This window comes from Mercenaria mercenaria, chromosome 4 (assembly GCF_021730395.1).
Source record: "Mercenaria mercenaria strain notata chromosome 4, MADL_Memer_1, whole genome shotgun sequence".
Classification (NCBI taxonomy): Eukaryota; Metazoa; Mollusca; class Bivalvia; order Venerida; family Veneridae; genus Mercenaria; species Mercenaria mercenaria.
Window position 1 is genome coordinate 74,711,021 of NC_069364.1, and position 25,635 is coordinate 74,736,655.

General features: G+C 35.6%; 1 protein-coding gene across 1 annotated transcript; it reads right to left on the reverse strand.

The window, feature by feature from the left end:
• Positions 1 to 1,795: 1,795 nt before the first annotated feature.
• Positions 1,796 to 18,556, reverse strand: LOC123552159 (bis(5'-adenosyl)-triphosphatase enpp4-like). The gene is made up of 4 exons (XM_045341588.2): positions 17,582 to 18,556; positions 14,419 to 14,589; positions 13,672 to 13,902; positions 1,796 to 12,825 (listed from the first exon to the last, which is right to left on the reverse strand). Exons 1-4 carry the CDS (start codon positions 18,447 to 18,449, stop codon positions 12,632 to 12,634), a joined length of 1,464 nt encoding a protein of 487 aa, XP_045197523.2. The 5' UTR covers positions 18,450 to 18,556; the 3' UTR covers positions 1,796 to 12,631.
• Positions 18,557 to 25,635: the final 7,079 nt, after the last annotated feature.

Below are 25,635 nucleotides of genomic sequence, written 5' to 3' on the forward strand. Positions count from 1 at the left end.
CCGTCGTCCGTCGTGCGTCGGTCAACATTTTCTTTAAAAAATCTTCTCCTAGAAAACCACTGGGCAGAATTACACCAAACTTCACAGGAATGATCCTTGGGTGGCTCCCTTTCAAAATTGTTCAAAGAATCGAATTCCATGCAGAACTCTGGTTGCCATGGCAACCAAAAGGAAAAAAAATTAAAAATCTTCTGGTCCAAAACCTCAAGGCATAGAGCCTTGATATTTGGCATGTGACATCATCTAATGGTCCTCTATCAAGATTATGCGAATTGTGCCCCTGGGGTGAAAAGAGGCCCCGCCCCGGGAGTCACACGTTTTAGATAGACTTATATAGGAAAAAAACACAAGACCTAGGCCTTTGATATTTTGTATGTAACATTGCCTTGTGGGCCTCTTCCAAAATCGTTCAAATTATGCCCCTGGGATGAAAAGAGGCTCTGCCCCGGGGGGTCTCAACTTTTACATAGACTTATATAGGAAAAAACTTTAAAAATCTCCTTGTCTGAAACTGCAAGGCCTATGCTTTTGATATTTAGTATGTTGCATTGCCTTGTGGTCCTCTACCAAAATTGTTCAAATTACGCCCCTGGGGTGAAAAGAGGCCCTGCCCCGGGGGTCGCAAGTTTTACACAGACTTATATAGGAATAAACCTTAAAAATCTTCTTGCCTGAAACTGCAAGGCACAGGCTAATTTTGATATTTGGTATGTTGCCTTTCCTAGTGTTCCTCTACCCAAAATTTTTCAAATTATGTCCCTGGGGTGAAAAGAGGCCCTGCCCTGGGGGTACCAAGTTTAACATAAACTTATATAGAAAAAAAAATAATGATCTTCGTCTGAAAGTTAAAGGCCTATGCCCATGGGGTGAAAAGACACCCCGCCCTGGGGGTCACTTGTTATACGAGTTATATAGGAAAAAATACTTCAGAAATTATCAGATCATATTTCCTAGACGGTTTAATTATAATTACCTGATGACCCCAAGCAATTAGGGATCACTTGACTGTGACCTTGACCTACTTTCTTGTTTTTTAAGATACAGCCTTGAAATTTGGATGACATGTACAGTTTCGCACATCGATCTTAAAACTGACTTTCAGTTACCGTGAATGTGACCTACTGACCTACTTTCTTAATATTTTAGCATCAGTTTGCCATTTGAAACATGTGGCTCATATAACTCAAGGGAGTGATCCAGGATCATAATGACCCTCTTGTTTCAGTTATGTCCCTTTTTGAACTTGACACTATTACTTCGGAATACATCATCAACATGAGGTGAACCGCAGGCACTGGTCTAGTGTGTTTTTTTTCTCTCCAAAAAATCCCCTTTTTTCACACAAATGTACTGTTTATACATTAGTCATGTGAGAAAAAATCTATGACCAAATATCTGGTCACAGTATCATATACATTGTCCCTTGTACTAAACTTGTATAATTTTCATTCAGTTGAAATGAAATTTGTGTAAGTAAACAACACCAAATGGACATGCACACACATTGTGGAGACACTCTGTCATACATTTTTAGTTCTACATTCTTTTTTGGATTTAATTATATCACAACAATTCTATATCTTGAATACTCAACTCTACAGTCTCAATGCAAGTTGATACACATCATTCATACAAAGTGGACATGAGCATATTGTCCAGACTTTTATCTCTGATTACTGTTTTTTGAGCTAGGCTCTATTTCTGGACATACTGACATTCCAACTGCATCTGTACTTTGTGTATATCATGTATGGAAGTTGAACGAGTATATGATCACAGACAAAAACAAAACACGTTATTAAAAAGCCCATTTATTTTATTAAATAAAAGACCATGTATAACCACTTTCATCAAACAAGAGCTGTCAGAGGACAGCAACGCTCGACTATTCAACAGCCTTGTCAATTGAATGAATACAAAAGTTGAAAAAGGGGCATAATTTTGTAAAATGCAAAGTAGAGGTATTGAACCTCTGTACTGCATGTCATATCATGACAGTGAACAAGTGTGTGAAGTTTCAATCCTTTCCAATTTGTGGATACTGAGATACCAGCTTACATACAAAAACTTAACAAAAACTGCTAAGTCAAAGGGGCATAATTTTGTAAAAAGCCAAGTAGAGTTATGGGACCTTCACAGTGCATGTTAGATCATGACAGTGAACAAGTGTGTGAAGTTTCAATCCATTCCAATTAGTGGATACTGAGATATCAGATTACATACAAAAATTTAACCAAAAACTGCTAAGTCGAAAAAGGGGCATAATTTTGAAAAAAAAGAGAGTAGAGTTATGGGACTTGCTTAGTGCATGTCAGATCATGATAGTGAACAAGTATGTGAAGTTTCAATCCATTCCCATTAGTAAGTACTGAGATACCAGCTAACATACAAAACCTTAACCAAAAATTTCTAAGTCGAAAAAGGGGCATAATTTTGTAAAAAAAGCAAATAGAGTTATGGAACCTGTGCAATGTAGATCAGTTCATCACAGTGAATAAGTGTGTGAAGTTTCAATCCATTCCCACAAGTGGTTACTGAGTTACCAGCTTACATACAAAACCTTAACCAAAAATTTCTAAGTCGAAAAAGGGGCATAATTTTGTAAAAAAGCAAAATAGAGTTATGGAACCTGTGCAATGTAAGTCAGTTTGTCACAGTGAATAAGTGTGTGAAGTTTCAATCCATTCCCACAAGTGGTTACTGAGATACCAGCTTACATACAAAACCTTAACCAAAATCGGGACGCGGACGCGGACGCCGACGCATGGGCGAGTGCAATAGCTCACTATTCTATGAATAGTCGAGCTAACAATAAACTACTCACAATAAACAATTTATCATCTACATACAATAGTTAACCACTTACGCTGAATAATTAAACCTTTGCATTGAACAATTAATCCCTTACACTGAATAATTAAACCCTTACATAAAGTGCACAGAATATCTGTAGAACAACCATCTCTGATTCATCACTTAATTAAATGATACACACACTGAACATCAAATTAATACCCACTTACATTGAATAAATAAACACTTACATAAAGTGCATAGAGTATCTGTTGAACTACCATCTCTAAACAGCTTTTGTTCAATAAAACAACTTCACACGAGTATAAGAGCTATATGTAAAACACATATGCCACCCTACCAATAAAGACATGTCCCTGGTAACTGGGTGTGTAACTGATAATCTCGGGTATGCTGTGACCTTTGACCTACTGACATCATCTACTGACCATAGACATTCATCCTATCATGCCTCGCAAATTTTAGCCTAAGATGTTTTCTAGTAGTTACTGGCTGGAAATAAAATTGTCTACAGACCAATGAACAGACATGCATAAGCAAACAATATACCCTCCTCTTCCTCAAGAGGGCATAAATGCGAAAGATCTATCCTTATCTAAAACAGTCTAAAATAAAATATATTTTGTTCTCTGTAATATATAGAGGATATTTGTTTGTTTTTCGTGAATATGGAATATATCTCACAGAGAAGTGAGAAAATTTCAAATATTTTCACGAGCGTGTAGTGTGAGTGAAAATGTAAACATTTTCCCACTTTAAGGTGTGATATATTCCATATTCACGAAAAACAAAAAAAAATTCTTTTTATTTTATGCTTAATTATGTTGAGATATGCATTTTGCAACAAATTTTAATGTTAGCGCAGGAAACAGCCGCGCGTAAGCAAACATGACGTCAGACGTTAAAGACGCACACAACATAAAGTTTCATTTTATTTTACTTCTTGCTGCATAACATTATGAAATTCTCATTAAGTAAAATAATTTGAATCAAGAAATATATTATAAGGAACAAAGTGCGACTACAATTTTTATCCTGTTTTAAGCAAATAATTCAAAATTTATACACACTATACAAGTAGATCAGCATTTACAGTGAGTGATATGCAGTGAGTGATATGGATTATATCTCGCTGATAAAACACAGTATTTCATCAGTTAGCATAAAATAAATATATATACATGTACTACATTTTGATCTCTGCAAAATTCCTAATAAGCAAAACTTGCTCAGGAATTATTAATCAGTGATGTCATAAAAACATGACGTCATAACTTTGTAACGTTACTCATAAGTTAAGGTATTAGATCACTAATACAGAACCTCCTTTTTGAAGAGTATTCAATTCCTACAATAAACCTACTTTTACTGCAATTCTTAGGGGTGCGTAGGTTCAAGCCCTACTGGGACCAAATTTTTTTTTTCTTATTTTTCTTTTTTCTAGCAAGTTTTTACTTCTTTCAAGACTTATTACTGATTTCTTGTACAACAAGAGCTGTCACAGGAGACAGCAGGCTCGACTATTTCGATGCTGGATAGTGAAACTGTGCACATCTGAGGAAACTAGAGCTGTCACTGGAGTGTTTAATGACTCCAATTGTGGATGAAGATATTGCACAATAGCCTGAGTCTATGTCAAATATATCAACTTAAAGTAATGAGAGGTAAAGATAAAATGTATCAAAACACTATATAAGTATATCCTAAGCAAAAAGGGGCATAATTCATTAAATATTGGTGCCAGAGTTATGCACCTTGTGTCATATGGTGTGGGTGATGATGTTGAACAACTATTTTAAGTTTGAATCAAATCCATTCAGTAATAACAGAGACAGAGTGAAAGTGCATCAAAACTTTAACCTAAAATTCTAAGTAAAAAGGGGGAATAATTCATGAAAAATTGGTCTCAGAGTTATGCACTTTGTGTCATGTGATAAGGGTAATGATGTTGAACAACTGTTTAAGCTTGAATTAGATCCATTCAGTAATAACAGAGATAGACTGAAAGTGCATAAAACTTCAACCTGAAATTCTAACTAAAAAGGGAATAATTCATGAAAAATTGTGCCAGAGTTATGCATCTTGTGTCATATGATGTGGGCGATAATGCTGAACAACTATTTTAAATTTGAATCAAATCCATTCAGTAATAACAGAGGTAGAGTGAAAGTGCACCAAAACTTTAACCTGAAATTCTAAGTAAAAAGGGGGAATAATTCATGAAAAAATGGTGCCAGAGTTATGCACCTTGTGTCATATGATGTGGGTGATGATGTTGAACAACTATTTTAAGTTTGAATCAAATCCATTCAGTAATAACAGAGATAGAGTGAAAGTGCATCAAAACTTTAACCTGAAATCCTAAGTGAAAAGGGGGGATAATGCATGAAATATTGGTGCCAGTGTTATGGCCCTTATGTCAGATGATGTGGATGATGATGAGGAATAAGTTTTTCAACTTTGAATCAAATTCATCAAGTAATTACAGAGATAAGTTGAAAAAAGAGAAAGTGCACCAAAACTTTAACCAAGGTGGGGACGCAGAAAGACGCCGACGCCAACGCTGGGGCAAGAAGGATAGCTCTCCTTATACTTCGTATAGTTGAGCTAAAAATGGAAAAAGATGAATCTTATAAGCAATTTCTTGGTGTTAAAAGTGAATTTACTACTTAAACAGAAGGGGTAGAGTTACACATCTTTAAAAATATTGATTTACATGCGGTGAAAGTTCTCTATTTTGCTTTCATTCTTAGATTATATATTGTGGAAGAAATTTAGGTAGGGCTTACTTCTACCCTAAGGTTATTTTTTAATGCAGTAAGTAAAATTCAAAGCAGAAACACAGCATTCGACCTTATTTTTTCAATGTTGAAGTATGAATTCTGTCTCATTAAATCCGTTTACTTGAGGCACCATAGAAAAAATGATATTTACATTTTTATTTTGTGTTTTATAATTGTTTACCAATAGTCTGATGTTTCTTTCATTAAAATTAATGGTAAAATCAGTTCTCTGCAAACGTTTTGGATAGTGGCCACCACTTTGAAATTTGTCTCTACTTGAGCTTGAGGAGATACCACAAGTTATACAAAATTTATAACAAGAGGACCATGATGGTCCTGAATCGCTCACCTATCTCCACATGACCCAGTGTTCAACTGAGTATGACATCGTTATTTCTATTATTTGACACAGTGACCTAGTTTTTGAGCATATGTGACCTAGATAACATCAAGATAAAAAATTCTGACAAATTTTCATGAAGATCCATTGAAAAATATGGCCTCTAGAGAGGTCACAAGGTTTTTCTATTATTTGACCTAATGACCTAGTTTTTGAAGGCATGTGACCCACTTTTAAACTTGACCTAGATATCATCAAGGTGAACATTCTCACCAATTTTCATGAAGATCCATTAAGAAATATGGCCACTAGAGAGGTCACAAGGTTTTTCTATTTTTAGATCTACTGACCTAGTTTTTGACCCCACATGACCCAGTTTCGAACCTGACCTAGATATCTTCAAGGTGAACATTCTGACCAATAATCATGAAGATCTCATGAAAAATATGGCCTCTAGAGAGGTCACAAGGTTTTTCTATTTTTAGATCTACTGACCTAGTTTTTAACCCCACGTGACCCAGTTTCGAACTTGACCTAGATATCATCAAGATGAACATTCTGACCAATTTTCATGAAGATGCATTGAGAAATATGGCCTCTAGAGAGGTCATAAGGTTTTTCTATTTTTAGACCTAATGACCTAGTTTTTGACCCTACGTGACCCAGTTTCGAACTTGACCTAGATATCATCAAGATAAACATTCTGACCAATATCCATGAAGATCTCATGAAAAATATGGCCTCTAGAGAGGTCACAAGGTTTTTCTATTTTTAGACCTACTGATCTAGTTTTTGACCCCACGTGACCCAGTTTCGAACCTGACCTAGATATCATCAAGGTGAACATTCTGACCAATTTTCATGAAGATCTTGTGAAATATATGGCCTCTAGAGAGGTCACAAGGTTTTTCTATTTTTAGACCTACTGACCTAGTTTTTGATGGCACGTGACCCAATTTCGAACTTGACCTAGATATCATCAAGATGAACATTCTGACCAACTTTCATAAAGATCCCATGAAAAATGTGACCTCTAGAGTGGTCACAAGCAAAAGTTTACGGACGCACGGACGGACGACGGACACCGCGCAATCACAAAAGCTCACCTTGTCACTTTGTGACAGGTAACCTAAAAAACGGCACGGTAAAAGTTGTTTAAAAATTGCAAAATAGTGCAAAACACAGTTACCTTTCAGAATATACCAAGCAAAGGCCATTTTGAAAACATTACTATTAGTGATCTAATACCTTAAGGTAGTTCTGCTTGTTTCGGTCAATTTTTTTTTCATAAATACCTATATATTATGTTATCTTATGTTTACCAATAAGGGTGTGAAATATAGCAGTCTATGGACGGAAACCAAAAATATTGTTCAACAGCCAAATTTTGTGTAATTAGAATTGAAACAAGAGCACTGCCTTCCGGGTGCTGACGCTCATCTGATTTTGTTTGTATAATAGAAAAAGTGTCCTACTCATGATTTTCTAAGTCCAAAAAGGGCCATATTTCTTGCAAAAAGCAGAATGGAGTTATGTTTCTTGATGTAGAGAGTCAGCTTATAATGGTGAACAAGCGTTGCAAGTTTCAAAGCAATAGCTTGAATAGTTTAGGAGAAAAGCTGACCTAAACATAAAACTTAACCAATAAATCTGATATTTTCCAACAGGGGCCATAATTCTTGCAAAAAGTAGGATAGAGTTATGTTTCTTGCTGTACATGGTCAGCTTATTATGGTGTTGCAAGTTTTAAAGCAATAGCTTTGATAGTTAATGAGAAAAGCTGACCTAAACTTAACCAAGAAATATGATTTTCTAAGTCCAAAAGGGGCAATAATCCTTGAAAAAAGCAGGATGGAGTTACGTTTCTTGATGTACAGGGTCAGCTTATGATGGTGAACAAGTGTTGCAAGTTTCAAAGCAATAGCTTTGATAGTTAAGGAGAAAAGCTGACCTAAACATAAAACTTAACCAGGCAACGCCGACGCCGACATCGACGCCGATCAAGTGATGACAATAACTCATCATTTTTTTTCAAAAAATCAGATGAGCTAAAAATGAATGTGTTCCTTTATTTTTAGCAGTGAATAAAGCACAGGTAGTTGTTCAGATGAGAAGAAATAAGTCAATCTGCTATGCTATGCACTTGTACTATATACTTGTGCTACATGCTCGTGCTATACACCCCTAATTTAATACTTGTGCCTTTCACTTGTGCTATACACACGTGATTTGATTATTCTTATCCAAACTCCTGCCTACATTTTTTCCAATGATAAAAAATAGGAGTACATTTTATCATTTCTAAAATACAAACCCTTTTAATTGCACAAGTTTAATATCTGATAGAGAACTAAATAAGAACACAATACTATATCTGCACCTGACAGAGAACAAGAGCAGAGGTTTAAAGATTTTTCATTTTTGTATCACCTGTTGCTTTTAAAAAGTGGTCTACCTTACTCATTTAAATGAAGGCCCTTAAAAGAGATCCGTACTAGGAAGACACAACAAAAATCCAGGAAAATTAGTCCTCACAAAATATGAATTTTGCACAATTTTGATACAAAATTGTATAAATGAATACAAAATGACAAAAGCTTATTTAGGCCATGTGCACACAAAAGATAAGATAATATAACAATTTCATTATTCAAATTTCCAACTTCAAAATATAAACATTCAAAAGATTTTGTAAGGAATGTTAGAACTTGTTACACGCATATATTTCAAGCATATATGGGTAAATACTTGAGCAAAATGTATCACAATTCATTAAAAATATCTAACAGTTTGTTACAGTACCAAACAACAATACTAGAAATTGCTTTTGTAAAAAAGCGCATGTCTCCCCCAATGCAAAGTTCTATAGGCAAGAAGTCAATAGGGGTCAGGAGCGAAAGTCAAAGAGACACTGATGGTTGGCTGCAATAGGGATCATCTACTTGGCATGTCCAGTCATTCCACTAAGTTTCAACACTCTTGGCCTAGTGGTTCTCAAGTCACTGTTCAGGCTCCTGTGACCTTGACCTTTGATCAAGTGACCCCAAAATAAATAGAGGTAATCTACTCTGCATGTCCAATCATCCTATTAAGTTTCAACATTCTAGGTCAAGTGGTTCTCAAGTTATTTTCCGGAAATGATTTTACATGACCAGGCTCCTGTGACCTTGACCTTTAATAGACTGACCCAAAAATCAGTAGGGGTCATCTACTCTGCATGTTCAATCATCCTATGAAGTTTCAACATTCTGGGTCAAGTGGTTCTGAAGTTATTGATCGGAAATTGTTTTCCATGTTCAGGCTCCTGTGACCTTGACCTTTAACAGTGACCCCCAAATTCGATAGGGGTCATCTACTCTGCATGTTCAATCATCCTATGAAGTTTCAACATTCTGGGTCAAGAGGTTCTCAAGTTATTGATCGGAAATAGTTATCAGTTATGTTCAGGCCCCTGTGACCTTGACCTTTAATGGAGTGACCCCAAAAACAAATAGGGTCATTTACTCTGCAGGTACAATCATCCAATGAAGTTTCAACTTTCTGGGTCGAGAGGTTCTCAAGTTATTGATTGGAAATGGTTTTTGATGTTCAGGCCCCTGTGACCTTGACCTTTAACAGTGACCCCAAAATCAATAGGGGTCATCTACTCTGCTTGACCAATCATCCTATTAAGTTTCAACATTCTGGGTCAAGTGGTTCTCAAGTTACTGACTGGAAATGGTTTTCAATGTTCAGGCCCCTGTGACCTTGACCTTCAACAGAGTGACCCCAAAATCAATAGGGGTCATCTACTCTGCATGACCAATCATCCTATGAAGTTTCAACATTCTGGGTAAAGTCGTGCTCAAGTTATTGATCGGAAATGGTTTTCCATGTTCAGGCCCCTGTGACCATGACCTTTGATGGAGTGACCCCAAAAACAATAGGGGTCGTCTCCTCAATAAGCCCTACCAACCTATGAAGTTTGAAGGTTCTAGATCAAATGGTTCTCCAGTTATTGCTCAGAAATGAAGTTTGACGGACGGACGGACAGGGCAAAAACAATATGTTTCCCCCAGAGTTGGGGAGACATAATTATCATAACAATACTGAAAATCTAATCTACTTTAAAGCTGTATACCTACAGAATGAAATCTACTTTTTCTTAAATTGAACCTCCGGATGTCAAAGTTTGTGCAGTATTTTAGGACCAGACATTAGGTAAAATTCAACATGTACAATCATAATGTCAAACAAAAGGATTTTATTTTCATTCAAATATACTGTCTAAACTGAAATTTGATGTTTTGACTTTCAATTTGCTGTTTATCTGAAGGAACGCCACTTCGAAGGAACTGCACACACCAATATTTGTAATTTTTAAGGACATGTCATTAAATGAATTACTTTAAAAGTCATTATGTACACGACAAAACATATTTTAAGGCTTTCACTGACTACGGTATACACTGTTGTATATGAATTAAAAAGATATGCATAAATATCATTATGTACATAAATAAAACAGGAGTTAACTTTGAATTTCATTGAAAGTCATTGTACATAAATAAAACACAGGTTAACTCTTTTAATTACACTAATATTCAAAGAACTTTTTTGCTTTATGATGTCTAACTTTTGCTACCGGTATCTTTTCGTTTTATTTGATTTCATCGCTATTTAAAAATTCGGTATAAATAGCATCAACTTTACCATGTCATGAACACGCAGATACGGCATTTAAGAATGACAGTGTACCGGTATTTTTTTTATGATATCATACAACAAAATATATCTTTTGCATACTGTAAACATAATACAGACACATTAAACTGAATACACCCATTATGTCTATGATGTAAAAGTAATATGTGCATGATGACAAAAAAATACGAGTTATGACAAAGTAATAAATAAAATAAATCAAATTACCAAAAGAAAAAAAGAGCTGTCAGAAGACAGCAATATCAACTTTTCAAAAGCCTTATCAGTATGAAATTTAAAATAATGGAAACACAGACATAAACAAGTAACAAAGGGAAACAACTCTGAGTTGTAGAACTTAACTTTCTCTTTCTATGGCACTTAACAAGATAAGAGATTACACAAAAGATATTTCTAAGTTGAAAAAGAGGCATATCTTTGTGAAAGAAGTGAAACAGTTATAGGACCTATGTCCTGCGAGTCAAACAACTCCCACATGCCACTACTGAAATAACAGCTTATAAACAAATACTTAACCAAAAATATTTATGTCAAAAAACAGACACAAGTTGGTAAAAATGTGAAAAAGTTTTGGAACCTGCACAATGCATCCCAGATCATCACAGTGACCAAGTGTGTGAAGTTTCAATCAATTCCCTTCAGTGGAATCTAAGATACCAACTTACACACAACACTTAATCAAACACTGCTAAGTCTAAAAAGGAGCATAACTCTCTGATAATGTAAAACAGATTTATCAAACCTGTGAAGTGAAGTCTGACCTCTTCACAGTGAACAAGTGTTGTGAAGTTTCAATCCATTCCCAAAAGTGGTTGTGGGACTCAGACAGGGAAGAATGGGCAAGTGCAAAAGTCAAGCTTAAAATGTAAATAATATTATTGTAATTTAAACAAAAAATTAATAAATAAACAATCTAGCAATGAAATAAATAATGTAAATAGCCTCTATATGCAAGAACTATGTTAAATGTAGAAAATGCTACGCTTATATTTTATGCTGTAGAAAATGTTCCTAAAAACAACAAATTACTGCAGAACAGTTGGACTCATGCTAGTACCATTTTTTGCCAAGGTATACAAAGAACTGTATGTGGGCCTATGATATGTAAACACATGTGTAATATTCAGCTTCAAGTATTTTGTGACCTGAACAGGGGGCATATGCCCATAAACAATCTTGCCATGCAGTTTAATGACCTTAAGTCCATGCCATTTCCAGTTAAAGATCACAGAACATATTTACTTTTAAGGTAACTGTCACCTGGACCTTTTTCCCCCTTACCCAACGACAATACAGGTCATTTACTGGCCAAGACATATTGCAATGTTGTACAATAGTTCCCAGGCAAAACATTTTCAAGGCACTGATCAGAAACTCTTAGCCAAAAGGTCAATGTCAACCTGACATTTGACCTAATGACCCTAAAATGAGAACATACTCCAGTCAGTCACTGCAAATAGTTTTCAGTCCACAGACCATAGTGACCTTGCCCTTTCACCAACTGATCACTTTTAACAATAAGCGTCATCTAGTGACCATAAGCAATTATTCTAAAACCTTGACCCCTGACCTATTTTATCCTCAAAAGATATAGGTTGTCTACTGACCAATGGCATACAAAATTTGACCATTGTAGGTTCAGTTAACCTGATTTTTTATTTCGGTATTTATGTCACTTTGACCTTTGACTAACTAACCCACAATCATCTACAGAATCGTCCCATGAAGTTTTATTCCTATCGGACAAAAAGTTCTCTAGTCATTGATTGGAAACCAAACTCAAGGGGTGGCACGATAATACAAACTAGGACTGTTTTGCAGTAAGTTATGAAGTAGGTGCTTTGTGAAATGCCATGGTTTGATTTTAAAAGTGTATTTTACAACAAGAGAAACACTGTAAGGTAGAATACTTAGCCAAAAACAGTGTTAAAAAAAAGTATTGTTCTGTCAGGAAATATTTAACACACTATTTCGAGAAAATCAATAAATGCTAAGAATCTCCAAATTCCTCTTCTGAAGAATCGGACATCAACGGCATTCTATCCGACTTGGAATATCGAAAACTGTGCAGCAATGAGAAGCTTGAGATTGAACGTAATTGACGTTTGTGTTGTCTGTGTACCTGACACGCTGCCACACTGAAAAGTCCGCCTACTAACGCAATAAGTAACAGTATCAGAATATCTGAAAAAGAAAAACAAAACAAAACGGTTACATCATAAAAAATTGGCATTAAGAAAAACATCTGAAGGGCTTCAATGCAAACTTTAATGTATTGTAAAATCCAAATATTTCCACAAGGCTTAAAATTTGAGCTGCACCTTGAGAAAACCAACATAGTGCGTTTACGACCAGCATGGATCCAGACCAGCCTGCGCATCCGCACAGTATGGCCAGGAACCATGCTGTTCGCTTTCAAAGGCTATTGCAAATAGACACCATTAGTGAACATCATGGATCCTGACCAGACTGCGCAAATGCACTGGCTGGTCTGGATCCATGCTGGTCGCAAACGCACTGTGTTGGTTTTCTCATATGGTGCGGCTCATTTGTTATATTCAAATTATGAACTGGAACAGCCGGAAAGATATCTGGCATCTTGCTAACTTGTGAAACATGTATTACTATACCTACTTGTGACAATTTATAACACTTTCATACTTATTTTGGTAAATAATGAGTTATTTGGAGGTCTTAACTTGAGTCCCTTGCACCATTACAAAATAATTCCCAGGATAAGTGCATATCAATGGCCTGTCATTTTCATAAAAGAGTTTTTCTACCTCTTATGCATAATATTCATCTTAACCCTTACCATGCTGGACACGATTGATTCTGCCTTTGCGACCAGTGTAGATCATGATCAGCCTGCACATCCATGCAATCTGATCAAGATCTGCACTGTTCGCTATTCAGTCAGTATCTTTTTGGTAAGCACCCCTTTTAACAATTAATGGTACTGTCCAAATTCAAAGATGGACAAGTCCATTATAGAAATTTAGCAGGGTAAAGGTTAAAGTCAGTACTTACAGGCACCAAATGTTGTAGAATCTGACCCTTCTCTATCTATTAAAAGCTGTGACACTACGTCTAATGAGCCATTGTTTGGAGCTGGCTTCAAACCCAACAATGTACACATCAGTGGGTATATGTCTACATTGTTAAATGTATCTACTTTAGCTCCTGGCTTGAAGTCTGGACCCATAGCAATGAAGAATGGATGCATACTGGCAAGACTGTTGTTGTAACCATGCTCTCCAACTGAATATATTAAGAAAATGAAATAATGAAATATTGTTAATAAACTTACATACTTTGGCATTGCTTTGTACAGGCAGATTTTCAACTGAGTTTACATCAAGATGGCCATGATGGCCGTTGGTTGTTCATTTGACCTTGACAGTGAAGATTTATCATGACACAATGTACCATAAAAATTAACAGAATTATTATGGTGTTTAGCTACAAAATTAGATGGGCAAGGCAAGTTTCATGAAGATCCAGACAAAATGTGACTCTAATGTGTTAGTAATGTTTCATTATGATTTGATCTAGTGACCTAGATTTCATGCCAAGGTGACCCAATTTCATAATTGCAACCGATGTAACAAAAAACAACATTCTGACCAAATGATGTTAGTGCGTCAGTGGTGGCCTCTTGAATTGATAATAAGGGTTTTCTTTGACTTCGAACATTTCAAGGTTTAGAGCTAAAATCAAACCATTGCAAATTAATACCATTTTAACACTGTTACAATGTAAATTATTTTTTCTTACGAACTCCAGCTGATCCATTGAATGATATCCAGTAATGTTCTTCTGGTTCTACAATAATCATCGGAATTCTGCGATTATTTCCATAATGATACTGTCTGGGAATGTCCTTGGTACGATACACATGTGCATGTGGAATGCGTGATAAATTCTTGAAGACTTCATCTTCCAATTCTTTTGGAATAAAAGACAATACAAAAACTATCAATGCATGGTAAACAACAGCTGTTGGAGAACAGAAACGCTCGACTAGTCAACAGTTTAAGAAAGTTAAATGAATAAATACAAAAGTAAAAAAATTAGGCACAACTTCGTAAATGCAAAACAGTGGAACCTGTGCGCTGCAAGTCAGATTATTACAGTGAACATGTGTGTTAAGTTTCAATTCATTTCCATTTGTGGATATTGAGATATCTGCTTGCATTAACACTTTTCAAAACCAGACAATTGCTAAGTCAAAAAAAGGGGCATTTATATATAGAGAGAGATTTAAAACAGAATAATGGTACCTGTGTACTACAAGTTGGATTATCACAATGAACAAGTGTGTGAAGTTTCAAGCCTTCCCTATTATTGGATACTGAGATACTAGCTTACATACAAAACTTAACAAGAACAGGGACAAGATGGCCCTAGGTCGCTCACCTGATTTGACCAGGTGACCTAATTTTTTACCCCAGATGACCCATATTCGAACTTGACCTAGATTTCATCAAGAAGATCATTCTGATCAAATTTCTCAAATTTCCAGTGAAAAATGCAGCCCCTATTGCACTCACAGTTTTTCTTTGATTGACCAGGTGACTAGTTTTTGATCCCAGATGACCCACATTCGAACTAGACTTAGATTTCATCAAGGCAAACATTCTGATCAAATTCCACGAATATTCATTGAAAAATGCAGCCCCTATTACATACTCAAGATTTTTCCTTGATTAGACTGGGTGATCTATTTTTTTTTATCCCAGATGACCCATATTCAAACTTGACCTAGATTTCATCATGTCAAACATTTTGATCAAATTTCATGAAGATCCAGTGAAAAATGCAGCTCCTATTGCATACACAAGGTTTTTCTTTGATTTGACTGGGTGACCTAGCTTTTGACCCCTGATGACCCATATTCAACCATTACCTAGACTTCATAAAGACAAACATTCTGATCAAAATTCATGAAGATCCAGTGTAAAATGCAGCCCTTATTGCATATACACGTTTTTTCTTTGATTTTTGATCGGGTGACCTAGTTTTTGATCTCACATGACCCAGATTCTAACTTGACCTAGAGGTCATCAAGACTAAAAATTCTGACTAATTCTCATAAGTTTAAAACTTAAAATATTTTCCTTTGATCTGGCCTAGTGACCTAGTTTTTGACCCAACATGACCCTGTTTTTGGCCCCACATAACCCAGTTTCGAACTTGGCCTAGGATTCATCAAGATAAACATTCTGACCAAGTTTCATGATGATAGGATCATAAATGTGGCCTCTAGTGTGTTGACAAGCTTTTCCTTTGATTTGACCAGGTGACCTAGTTTTTGACCCCTCATGACCAAAATTCGAAGCTGACCTAGAGGTCATCAAGACAAACATTCTGACCAGTTCTCATGAGTTTCAATTTTTTACTGTGGACTCTAGAGTGTTAACAATATTTTCCTTTAATCCGGCCTACTGACCTAGTTTTTGACCCCACATGATCCAGTTTTCAACTTTACCTACAGATCATCAAGACAAACATTCTGACCAAGTTTCATAAAGAGTGGGTCAACACTGTGACCTCTAGAGTGTTAACGACATATGTTGATGCATGACAGACGCCAACAGACGCTGGACAATTACATGTCACAACAGCTCACTATGAGTACTTTGTGCTCAGGTAAGCTAAAAACATTTTTCAGGACGTAGGTTACTTTAATAGTTGTATGTGTGCATGCCCAATCGGAAGCTAACATGAGGATTTACGACAAACTAAATGTGTTTGTATATATATTTTTCTGAAAAAAAAAATCATTAACCTGTGTCTGATCTGATGCTTAATGGTTTAATAATGCAGAATCAATGAATAAATTACTGCAGAAACGCTACAAAACATTGTTGCCTTAAAAGGACGTCATCAACGTCATGACGTTACCGTTACCGTGTATGGCATGCAAATTGTCCAATAATTACGTGAAACCAGGTTCATGGTTGAAAAATTAGGATGATTAATAACGGCATAATTTAAGCTCTGCCTGCTTCAAGTACTTGTGAGATTTTCAAGAGAATTGTTACAGCGAAATCAAATTATTCTTACTTTTCATTAATCATTTTTATTCGAGTCCATACTGTTCATGCTAAATTGATGACTATATGCAAGATATAGCAGCAAATAATGTTATAAAAACTCTACGGGTATACCCTTACCAGCGTCATCTGGAAATTTTGAAAACAGCTTTTTTTCAGAATTATGGAAGGAAGCAATACTGGCATTGCATGGGAAATGGTGTATCTTTTAAGAAAATGAATGTATTTATCCATAAACAAGAAAATTATAGCCATCTTTTCAAATTGCTTCACAAGCTTGCTTGGAGTTGGGTTTTATGTTGAGTTAGAAATGATAAATTTGAAGGAAACACTCTTCTTCACCCAGAAGTATCCTTGTGGTGCATGTGTGAAACAAACCACTGCCATTAACAGGCCAAATAAAAGTGTCACTTCTCATAATTATACTTCTTTATAATTTTGTTTCAGTTGGAACATTTTTTTTAAATTTGTATGGTTTGTACCAAACTTTTTTATCCTGTACCCACATTTACTGAGGTATGAGGGTCACATGTACCCACTTTCCAAAAAGTCAATGGGAATGCTGCATAAGAATTTTAAGTGAAAAAGAATTAGGTAGAAATTGTTTTTCATTTTTTTAGATACTGTAACAAGTAACTTTAACCTTTAGCCTGCTGGCGGCAAGTGATTCTGCCTTTGCGACCAGTGCAGATCAAGATCAGTCTGCACATCCATGCAGTCTGATCATGGTCTGCACTGTTCGCTATTCAGTCAGTATATTTTCAGTGACCACCCCTTTGAATGATAAATTGTACTGCCCAAATTGAATGAAGGACCAGTCCATTATAGAAATTTAGCAGGCTAAAGGTTAAGACCCTTTTGTGAGCTAAAATATTGTGTACCTTTTGATGCAGGTATTATGTCTATACCAGCCACAGGATTCTTTGAAGTTATACTGTAAGAATCCACTCTAACATAATCATCTAAATTGATTTTATGCTCTGCATCCAATGGTGTTGACGTCATACCGTGATCACTAGTAAGAATAATATTTGTAGTTTTTAGTAAATCATTGTCTTCCAACTTGTCAAAGAAGTATCCAAGTAAACTATCTAGCTCAAATATCATGCTAAGAACTTCTTTAGAATCAGGTCCAAACAAATGTCCAGTATGATCTGGCTCTTCTTCATAATATAGCCCTAGATTTATTGGATATTCATCAGTGAACCATTCAATGATTTTATCCACTCTTTCTTTCTTAGTCAGACCATCAAATGCTGATTCAGTTCTGTATGCTAAAACCCCTTTCACTACCGCTAGACCACCTGGCCAGGCTAAAACCCCCGAGCGGTGCTGTGTGTCTTGTTTTTGATTTGTTACCCATATGGGTTCACCACCATTATCCCACCACCTTGAATCTCGTGCATCTTTGTCCAGCCAACCATGGAATGTTGAATTGAGTACGGGATCATACATTATGTTTCCCACAATGCCATGACTTTCTTCATACAGGCCTGTAGCAATTGTGTAATGATTAGGAAGTGTTTTAGTCAAGAATGTATTTTTTATTCCTTTGACAGCCCATCCGCCATCACTGATCATTCTATGAAAATTGGTCAGATTGTTTGCTCTATGGATATAGTCCCATCTAAACCCATCAAATGAAATAAGCAACACTCTATTTGTATTTTTTGCTGAACATGAAAGAAAGATACAAAAGATAAATAAAATAAAACTTTGAACAGCAGATTTCATAGAAAACAGATACATATTTGTGATTCAGTTGTTCATATTCTTCATAACCTGTAAGGTTTTTCGTTTGTCATATGACAGTGATGACTAGGTAAAAAGTTTTTTTTGGAAGATTGTTGCCTTTTCTTTTTGTACCTTTTGGTGAATGATATAAGCATTGTTTATGTTATAAATTACGTATTGTTTGACTTAATGAACAATGTAATGTCCTAAACTATAACAGATTTCATAAAACTGTAAAAGGTCTCATCTTGATACGTAAAAATATGAAAAACAAAGACAGCAATTATGTTTAAAATCTATTAATTTTGTTACATACACAAGCAGCAAACACGCACCGGTTAGTGGATATCGCTTTGTATCAACTTATACGGAAGATAACAGTATCAACTTGTAAGGTAACACGTCATGTGGTACATTTAAGCTCCGCCTTATAGTGTATGAGGACGGAGGTATATTTCGGCCCATCATGTCATTCTGCGGTACATTGTTAAAAAAATTGTAAACATATTTTTCTTTATGATTTGATAAAGGATCTGATAATGAAAACAAAGCATTTGCAACTGTATTAGATTAAAATATTTATTTTTTGTTAAATACATTTGTCTTACAATTTAAAACATCAAATATCAATTTTCTTCAAATTCACTCCACAGCCTTGAAGACTCAAATGATTTGAAAGGTAAGGCATAATTATGTGTGACTACAAGTAGACCAAACGTTTAAACATACGAGACAGACCTGCCTTAGAGGTTGATAACGAATAGAAAGGGTGTTGTGTGTGTGCGTGCGTGTGTGTGTATGTATGTATGTGCACCTAATACTTTTGGTTTCACACAAGCGATTGTGTACTGTTTCAGATATGTTCCAGATGGCTTTATTTCAACTGGAAATCGCATTTTTAGTTGAGCTTTATTCTTTTAAAGACTTACGTTGTACAGCTTGTTTAGCGCATCTGTTTTAAAGGTTGATGCGCCATAATGTCTAATTAATACTAAAAGTAACTATTTTGACAAACTCAATATTTGGACAGTCTTGTAGTGATCTGTCTGAAAGGCTGGTATTTTATAATGCATTCATATTCCCGGCAAAAAATGGTAAACTTAAACAATTAATTTCTTCAATTCCTCTCTTAAATGTGGATTTTAACAAAAACTTTGGACGTGAAATTAATTTTTAAAACTATCACACCATATGTTATGAATCTTTGTAGCAATTTCCCTTAAAGGTTGATATTCATTAATGCATCAGTACAATAGCTTTAATAGTAAAAATTATCACGATCTTCATGTTCGCTCAACAGCCTTGATTTAAACATCAAATCTGAACTACTTGGATGAGGAGATGACTTCAATATCAATGCAAGCGTTGTACAGTCAGTTCAGCTTATCTGCCTTAAGGTTGATACGTCACTATGCATCCATTTTATTTTTAAAAGTAGGGGAAATGTCTTTTCTACTCAACATCTGAATTTTTTACAGCATAATGTCTAATTAATTTCGAAAATTATCAAATTTTTCTGAAATCTTTATAACAAATCTGATTTGAAGGTTGATACGCAAAAATGCATATTTTTAAACGGTTTAAGGGTAAAGTTCTCCCTCAAAACCTTCATTTAATAGCAGAAAGGGTAATTTTAAATTTCAAAAATGATTTAAACATGTTTTACACTTAACGTATAAAAATGTTTGTCGCAAATCTCCCTTAAAGGTTCATACCCCTTTTTGCTTTAAAACTACGGTTTTCAAGGCTAATGTGTCATGTTCTTCTTCATTTTTAACGAACAATCTTGTTTTGCACAGTAAAACGCTCCAACGTAGCAGAAAAAGCATTGCATATCAAGTGCCAACGTTAAAGTCTGTTTAGCATATTTACGTATAGGTTGATAACTTACCGTATTGGTTGATACGCCATAAAACAGCAAGATGAGAAAATTTTTTGGCAATCTGCGCTGTTTGTCTTAATTTAAACAAAAATATCATAACTTATGCCAGACAAACGTTTAAACATTTCAGAAAAAAAATCACTAGTATAGACTGTGTGGCATATCTACCGTACAGGTTGAATATCTCCGTATAGTTGATACGTCATAAAACGTTCAGATGAGACTGTATTGCAAAATTTCCGCTCTTTGATTTCAGTTTAACTTCAATATATAATTTTATGTACCAAAACGTTGGAACATGGAAAAATATCTAGTACAGGCATATCTACCGTATAGGTTGATATCTGCCTTATGGGTGATACGCCATAATACGTCAGATGAAGACTACAGTAGCAAACTTCCGTGTTTACCTTTCGTTTAACTGAAATATCTTAATTTATGTAGCAAAACATTTCGTACATAGCAGAAAAATAAAAAAGTATAGCCTTTACAGCATATCTACCGTATAGGTTGATACCTACCGTATAAGTTGATATCTTCCGTATAGGTTGATACGCGATTATACGTCTAGAGGATGCCTTTTATAGTCAAATTGAGCTGTTTGACTTAAGTATAATTTAATATTTTTAACTTTGCAGAGAAACAATTAAAACATTGCAGAAAAAATTATTTCAGTCATTATTGCCTATCTACCGTACAGGTTGATAGCTACCGTATAGGTTGATACGCCATAGAACGTTCAGATGAAGACTTTATAAGCAAAATTTACGCTCTTTGATTTCAGTTTAACTTAAATATATAATTTTATGTACCAAAACGTTGTGAACATGAGAAAAATATCTAGTACAGGCATATCTACCGTATAGGTTGATACATGCCTTATAGGTTGATACGCCATAAAACGTCAAGATGAAGACTACAATAGCCAAACTTCCGCTGTTTGCCTTTCGTTTAACTGAAATTCTTAATTTATGTAGCAAAACATTTCGTACATAGCAGAAAAATAAATTTAGTTTTAGCATTTACAGCATATCTCCCGTATGGGTTGATCCCTACCGTATAAGTTGATATTTTCCCGTATAGGTTGATATGCGATTATGCGTCTAGAGGATGCATTTTATGGTCAAATTTGCGCTGTTTGTTTTAAGAATAACTTAATTCTTAACTTATGCAGCAAATCATTGCAGAAAAATAACTAGTGTGGTCTTTATGGCATATCTACCGTATAGGTTGATGCCTACCGTATAGGTTGATAAGCCATAACACGTCCAGATGAAGATTTTAGTGGAAAAATTTGCGCAGTTTGTCTTCAGTTTAACTGAACTGTCTTAATTCATGTAGGAAAACGTTTTAAACATAGCAGAAAAATAACTAGTACCGTATTTATAGCACATCTACCGTATAGGTTGATATCTTCGTAAGGTTGATATGCGATTATGCGTCTAGAGGATGCATTTTATGGTCAATTCGGGCTGTTTGTCTTAAGAATTACTTAATTTCGTAATTATGTAGCAAAAACATAGCAGAAAAATAACTAGTGTGGTCTTTATGGCATATCTACCGTATAGGTTGATGCCTACCGTATAGGTTGATGTCTCCCGTATAGGTTGATAAGCCATAACACGTCCGATGAAGACTTTAGTGGAAAATTTGCGCTGTTTGTCTTCAGTTTAACTGAATATCTTAATGATGTATGAAACGTTTTAAACATGCGAAAATAACTAGTCCCGTATTTATAGCATATCTACCGTATAGGTTGATATCTTCCGTATAGGTTATATGCGATTATGCGTCTAGAGGATGCATTTTTATGGTTATTTGCTCTGTTTGTCTTCGAATAGCTTAATTTCTTAACTTATGCAGCAAAACATAGCAGAAAATAACTAGGGGTGCTTTTTATGGCATATCTCCCGTATAGGTGATGCCTACCGTAAAGGTTGAAGTCTACGTATGGTTGATAAGCCAAAAACACGTCCAGATGAAGACTTTAGTGGAAAAATTTGCGCTGTTTGTCTTCAGGTAAACTGAACTATTTTAAATTTTCATGTAGAAAAACGCTTTAAAATAGCAGAAAAATAAACTAACCGTATTTATAGCAATCTACCGTATAGGTTGGATATCTTCCGTATAGGTTGATACGCGATTAAACGTCTAGAGGATGCATTTTATGGTCAAATTCGGGCTGTTTGTCTTAAGAATTACTTAATTTCGTAACTTATGTAGCAAAACATAGCAGAAAAATAACTAGTGTGGTCTTTATGGCATATCTACCGTATAGGTTGATGCCTACCGTAAAGGTTGATGTCTACCGTATAGGTTGATAAGCCATAACACGTCCAGATGACGACTTTTGTGGAAAAAATTGCGCTGTTTGTCTTCAGTTAAACTGAAATATCTTTATTCATGTAGGAAAACGTTTTAAACATAGCAGAAAAATAACTAGTATACTATTTATAGCACATCTACCGTATAGGTTGATATCTTCCGTATAGGTTGATACGCGATTAAACGTCTAGAAGATGGATTTTGTGGTCAAATTCGCGCTGTTTGTTCTAAGAATTACTTAATTTCTTAATTTATGCAGCAAAACAATTAAAAAATTGCAGAAAAATATTTTACAGTCTGTATTGCCTATCTCCCATACAGGTTGATATTACCGTATAGGTTGATACTCCAGAAAACGTCCATATGAAGCATTGGATGGTAATATTTGCGCTGTTTGTCTTCAGCTAAACCTAACTGTCTTAAATAACCAGCAGAACATTTTAAAGTATGATAGCAAAGAAAATCACGAATTTGTCAGCGCTGAACAGTTTTTGTATGTCTACTTAGAACGTTTTTTTTAAGTTAAAATGTTTTATGGTTCCAAAATTCACTAAAATGTGTTTTAAATAGGAACACGTCTAATTCGTAATTAAGGAAATTTGTAATTGTCAAACGCTTAAATTGTTTATTTCTGAATTAAAGCGGATGCGTAATAGTTATTGCGGTCTGTTTGGTAAGTTCTTCTTAATTTTATCCAATATTATAAATACCTGTGTATGAGTTGCGACATTTTGTTCACCTTAAAGTTTGGGTTTCGCACAAACAAATTTTGCTGTATATATCATTCAGACGCTTTTGGGTCTTTTTTAAAGTAAGGGTTTGTTTTTTTAAATAAAAGTATGTCAATACAAAATTTATCACCAACCTAATTGAGAGGTTGATGCTACATGTCACAGGCAATTTACACTTTACACATGGACACGCTATTTTTCCAAATGTTTCAAAATTAAATGAAAAAGAAACGCACTCTCGGAAAGAAAAATTTATAATTATAACTATGTGCCGTAAAATATTTCGGTAAATCGGGTATATATTATGACCTTAATTGACGGCTTATGGCCGTGCAATCCCCCCCCCCCCCCCTCCCTCAACCCAAGTCCCAAAGAGGACCCGTATTGTCTTAGTTGCACCCAACCTAACTATTTTGGCAAAGGAACAATCTTTTTCACAGTTTAGATCCAAAAATGCAGCAGAGGCCATCATTTCTTTCCTGTATTTCAAAAATTTTTCCGGGGGAATACCTCTGACCCCTGAATAGGAGGGCATGCCCCTTTACGTGTCTCAAATTTAGGGGTAAAAATGCAGTGGGACCACCATTTCATACCTATATTTAAAAATGAAAAGGGGAAAGACCCTGTGACTCCTTGTTATAGATACAGTTTATAAAAGCCGGTTACCTTTACTTACATGTTCATATACGATTTGTATATAGAGAGCCGGTTACCTAGACCTTTAGTCTGCTAACCACTGCTCAATGAAATATTTCTGAAACCGGGTCAGTAATAGATACACTTCGTATTCTTAAAACGATAACTCACATCTGACATATTATTGTACTGTTTTATATCTCAAATCCCCTAATGCATTTTAGGAAATAAATAAATTTTGAATTGGCTGTTCGATCGAATAGAATGAAAAATGTTTCTAAAAGCCTTTGCCACTGGCTTCGGAATAACTCTACATTTTATATGAGATGTCTAGAAAGAATTTGTCGTGTTTTCGTATTGTCGTGTCAGTGGGGCGACTGCACATAACTAATTTGTCGATTTTAGTTTTTTCGTGTTGGCAGGGCGAAAACACGACAACACGAAAACTCGACAAATAATGTATTTGTCGTGTTTTCGTGTTTGCGTGTCGGCCGGGCGAAAACACAACAACACGAAAACTTGACAAATGATGTATTTGTCGTGTTTTTTTCGTGTCGGGAGGGCAAAAACACGACAAATAAAGGCCCCCGACACGACAAATTTATACCGCCAACACGAAAACTCGGCAGATAATATGTCGTGTTGGCGCCCTTTAAATGAAAACGTAGAGTTTTCGCGAAAAATTTTGGGTCGTGCTTTCGCCCCGCGAAAAGACAACACAAAATGTCCGAATCAGCCACCATATGTTTAAGATAAGCGGTCTCTTTTGGTGGCTCTTGAGCACTCTTCCTGTGTGCATTGAGTTTTTTTAGAAACAGATATATAAACACATGCTATTATCACACAAACTAAAAGAAAAGGTGTGCTTTCACACCAGATTTGCTTTTTAAAATCACATATACTTTGTTGAATATATAACAGCCAAAAATACCTAAAATGCACCATTCTACTCAAATTTATCAGAGCCCTCACATCCCAAATATCACCGTATTGTCCCTATCGCCATGCTTCCTGCAGGCCACCTTATTCAAATTCAGAAGCTGTAGCATTCCCCGTCTGTTGTCTGTCTGATGACTGTCTGTCTGTTCGTTCGCCCGTCCGCATTAAGTTTGTCTGGCTTTCACAGGTCAAACTGCTGGCCTGGATTTTGACGAAACTACACAGGAGTGATTAGAACCAAGAATCTATGTGCATACCCCGACATGATCCGCTTCGTTTGCACAAATTGTCCGCAAGAGCTAAAGGTGGAAAAATATTCCCTGGCTTCCAAGGTAAATTTGCTGCCAGGATTTCGACGAAATTCACAGGAGTGATCAATATCAACCAGTTGTACATATCTCTGGCACGTTCCGCTACGCTGCAAAAAATTTACCACCGAAACGAAATAGAAAACAAATCCGAAATGCTTGCCGGACAAAATTGCGAATTATAGAAATAAGAAGGATTCGATCTTACTGCACGATACATAAAGAAATGAAAAAAAAAGTTTTTGATCAGATTTGACCGTTTTCGAAGACAAACAATGCAAAAATTAACCGCCTCGGTAGCCTAGTGGTAGAGCGTCCGCTTCGAGTGCGGGAGGTCGTGGGTTCGACCCCGGCCGCGTCATACCAAAGACGTAAAAAAT

Bases quoted from the DNA above. Each gene is read 5' to 3' on its own strand.
- LOC123552159 (XM_045341588.2), bottom strand. From the start codon at position 18,449: ATGTATCTGTTTTCTATGAAATCTGCTGTTCAAAGTTTTATTTTATTT. The intron at 14,590-17,581 runs GTACACAATATT...TTATTCCAAAAG, and splicing joins CATAATACCTGCATCAAAAG to AATTGGAAGATGAAGTCTTC. The intron at 12,826-13,671 runs GTAAGTACTGAC...TTTCTTTTTCAG, and splicing joins TTCTACAACATTTGGTGCCT to ATATTCTGATACTGTTACTT.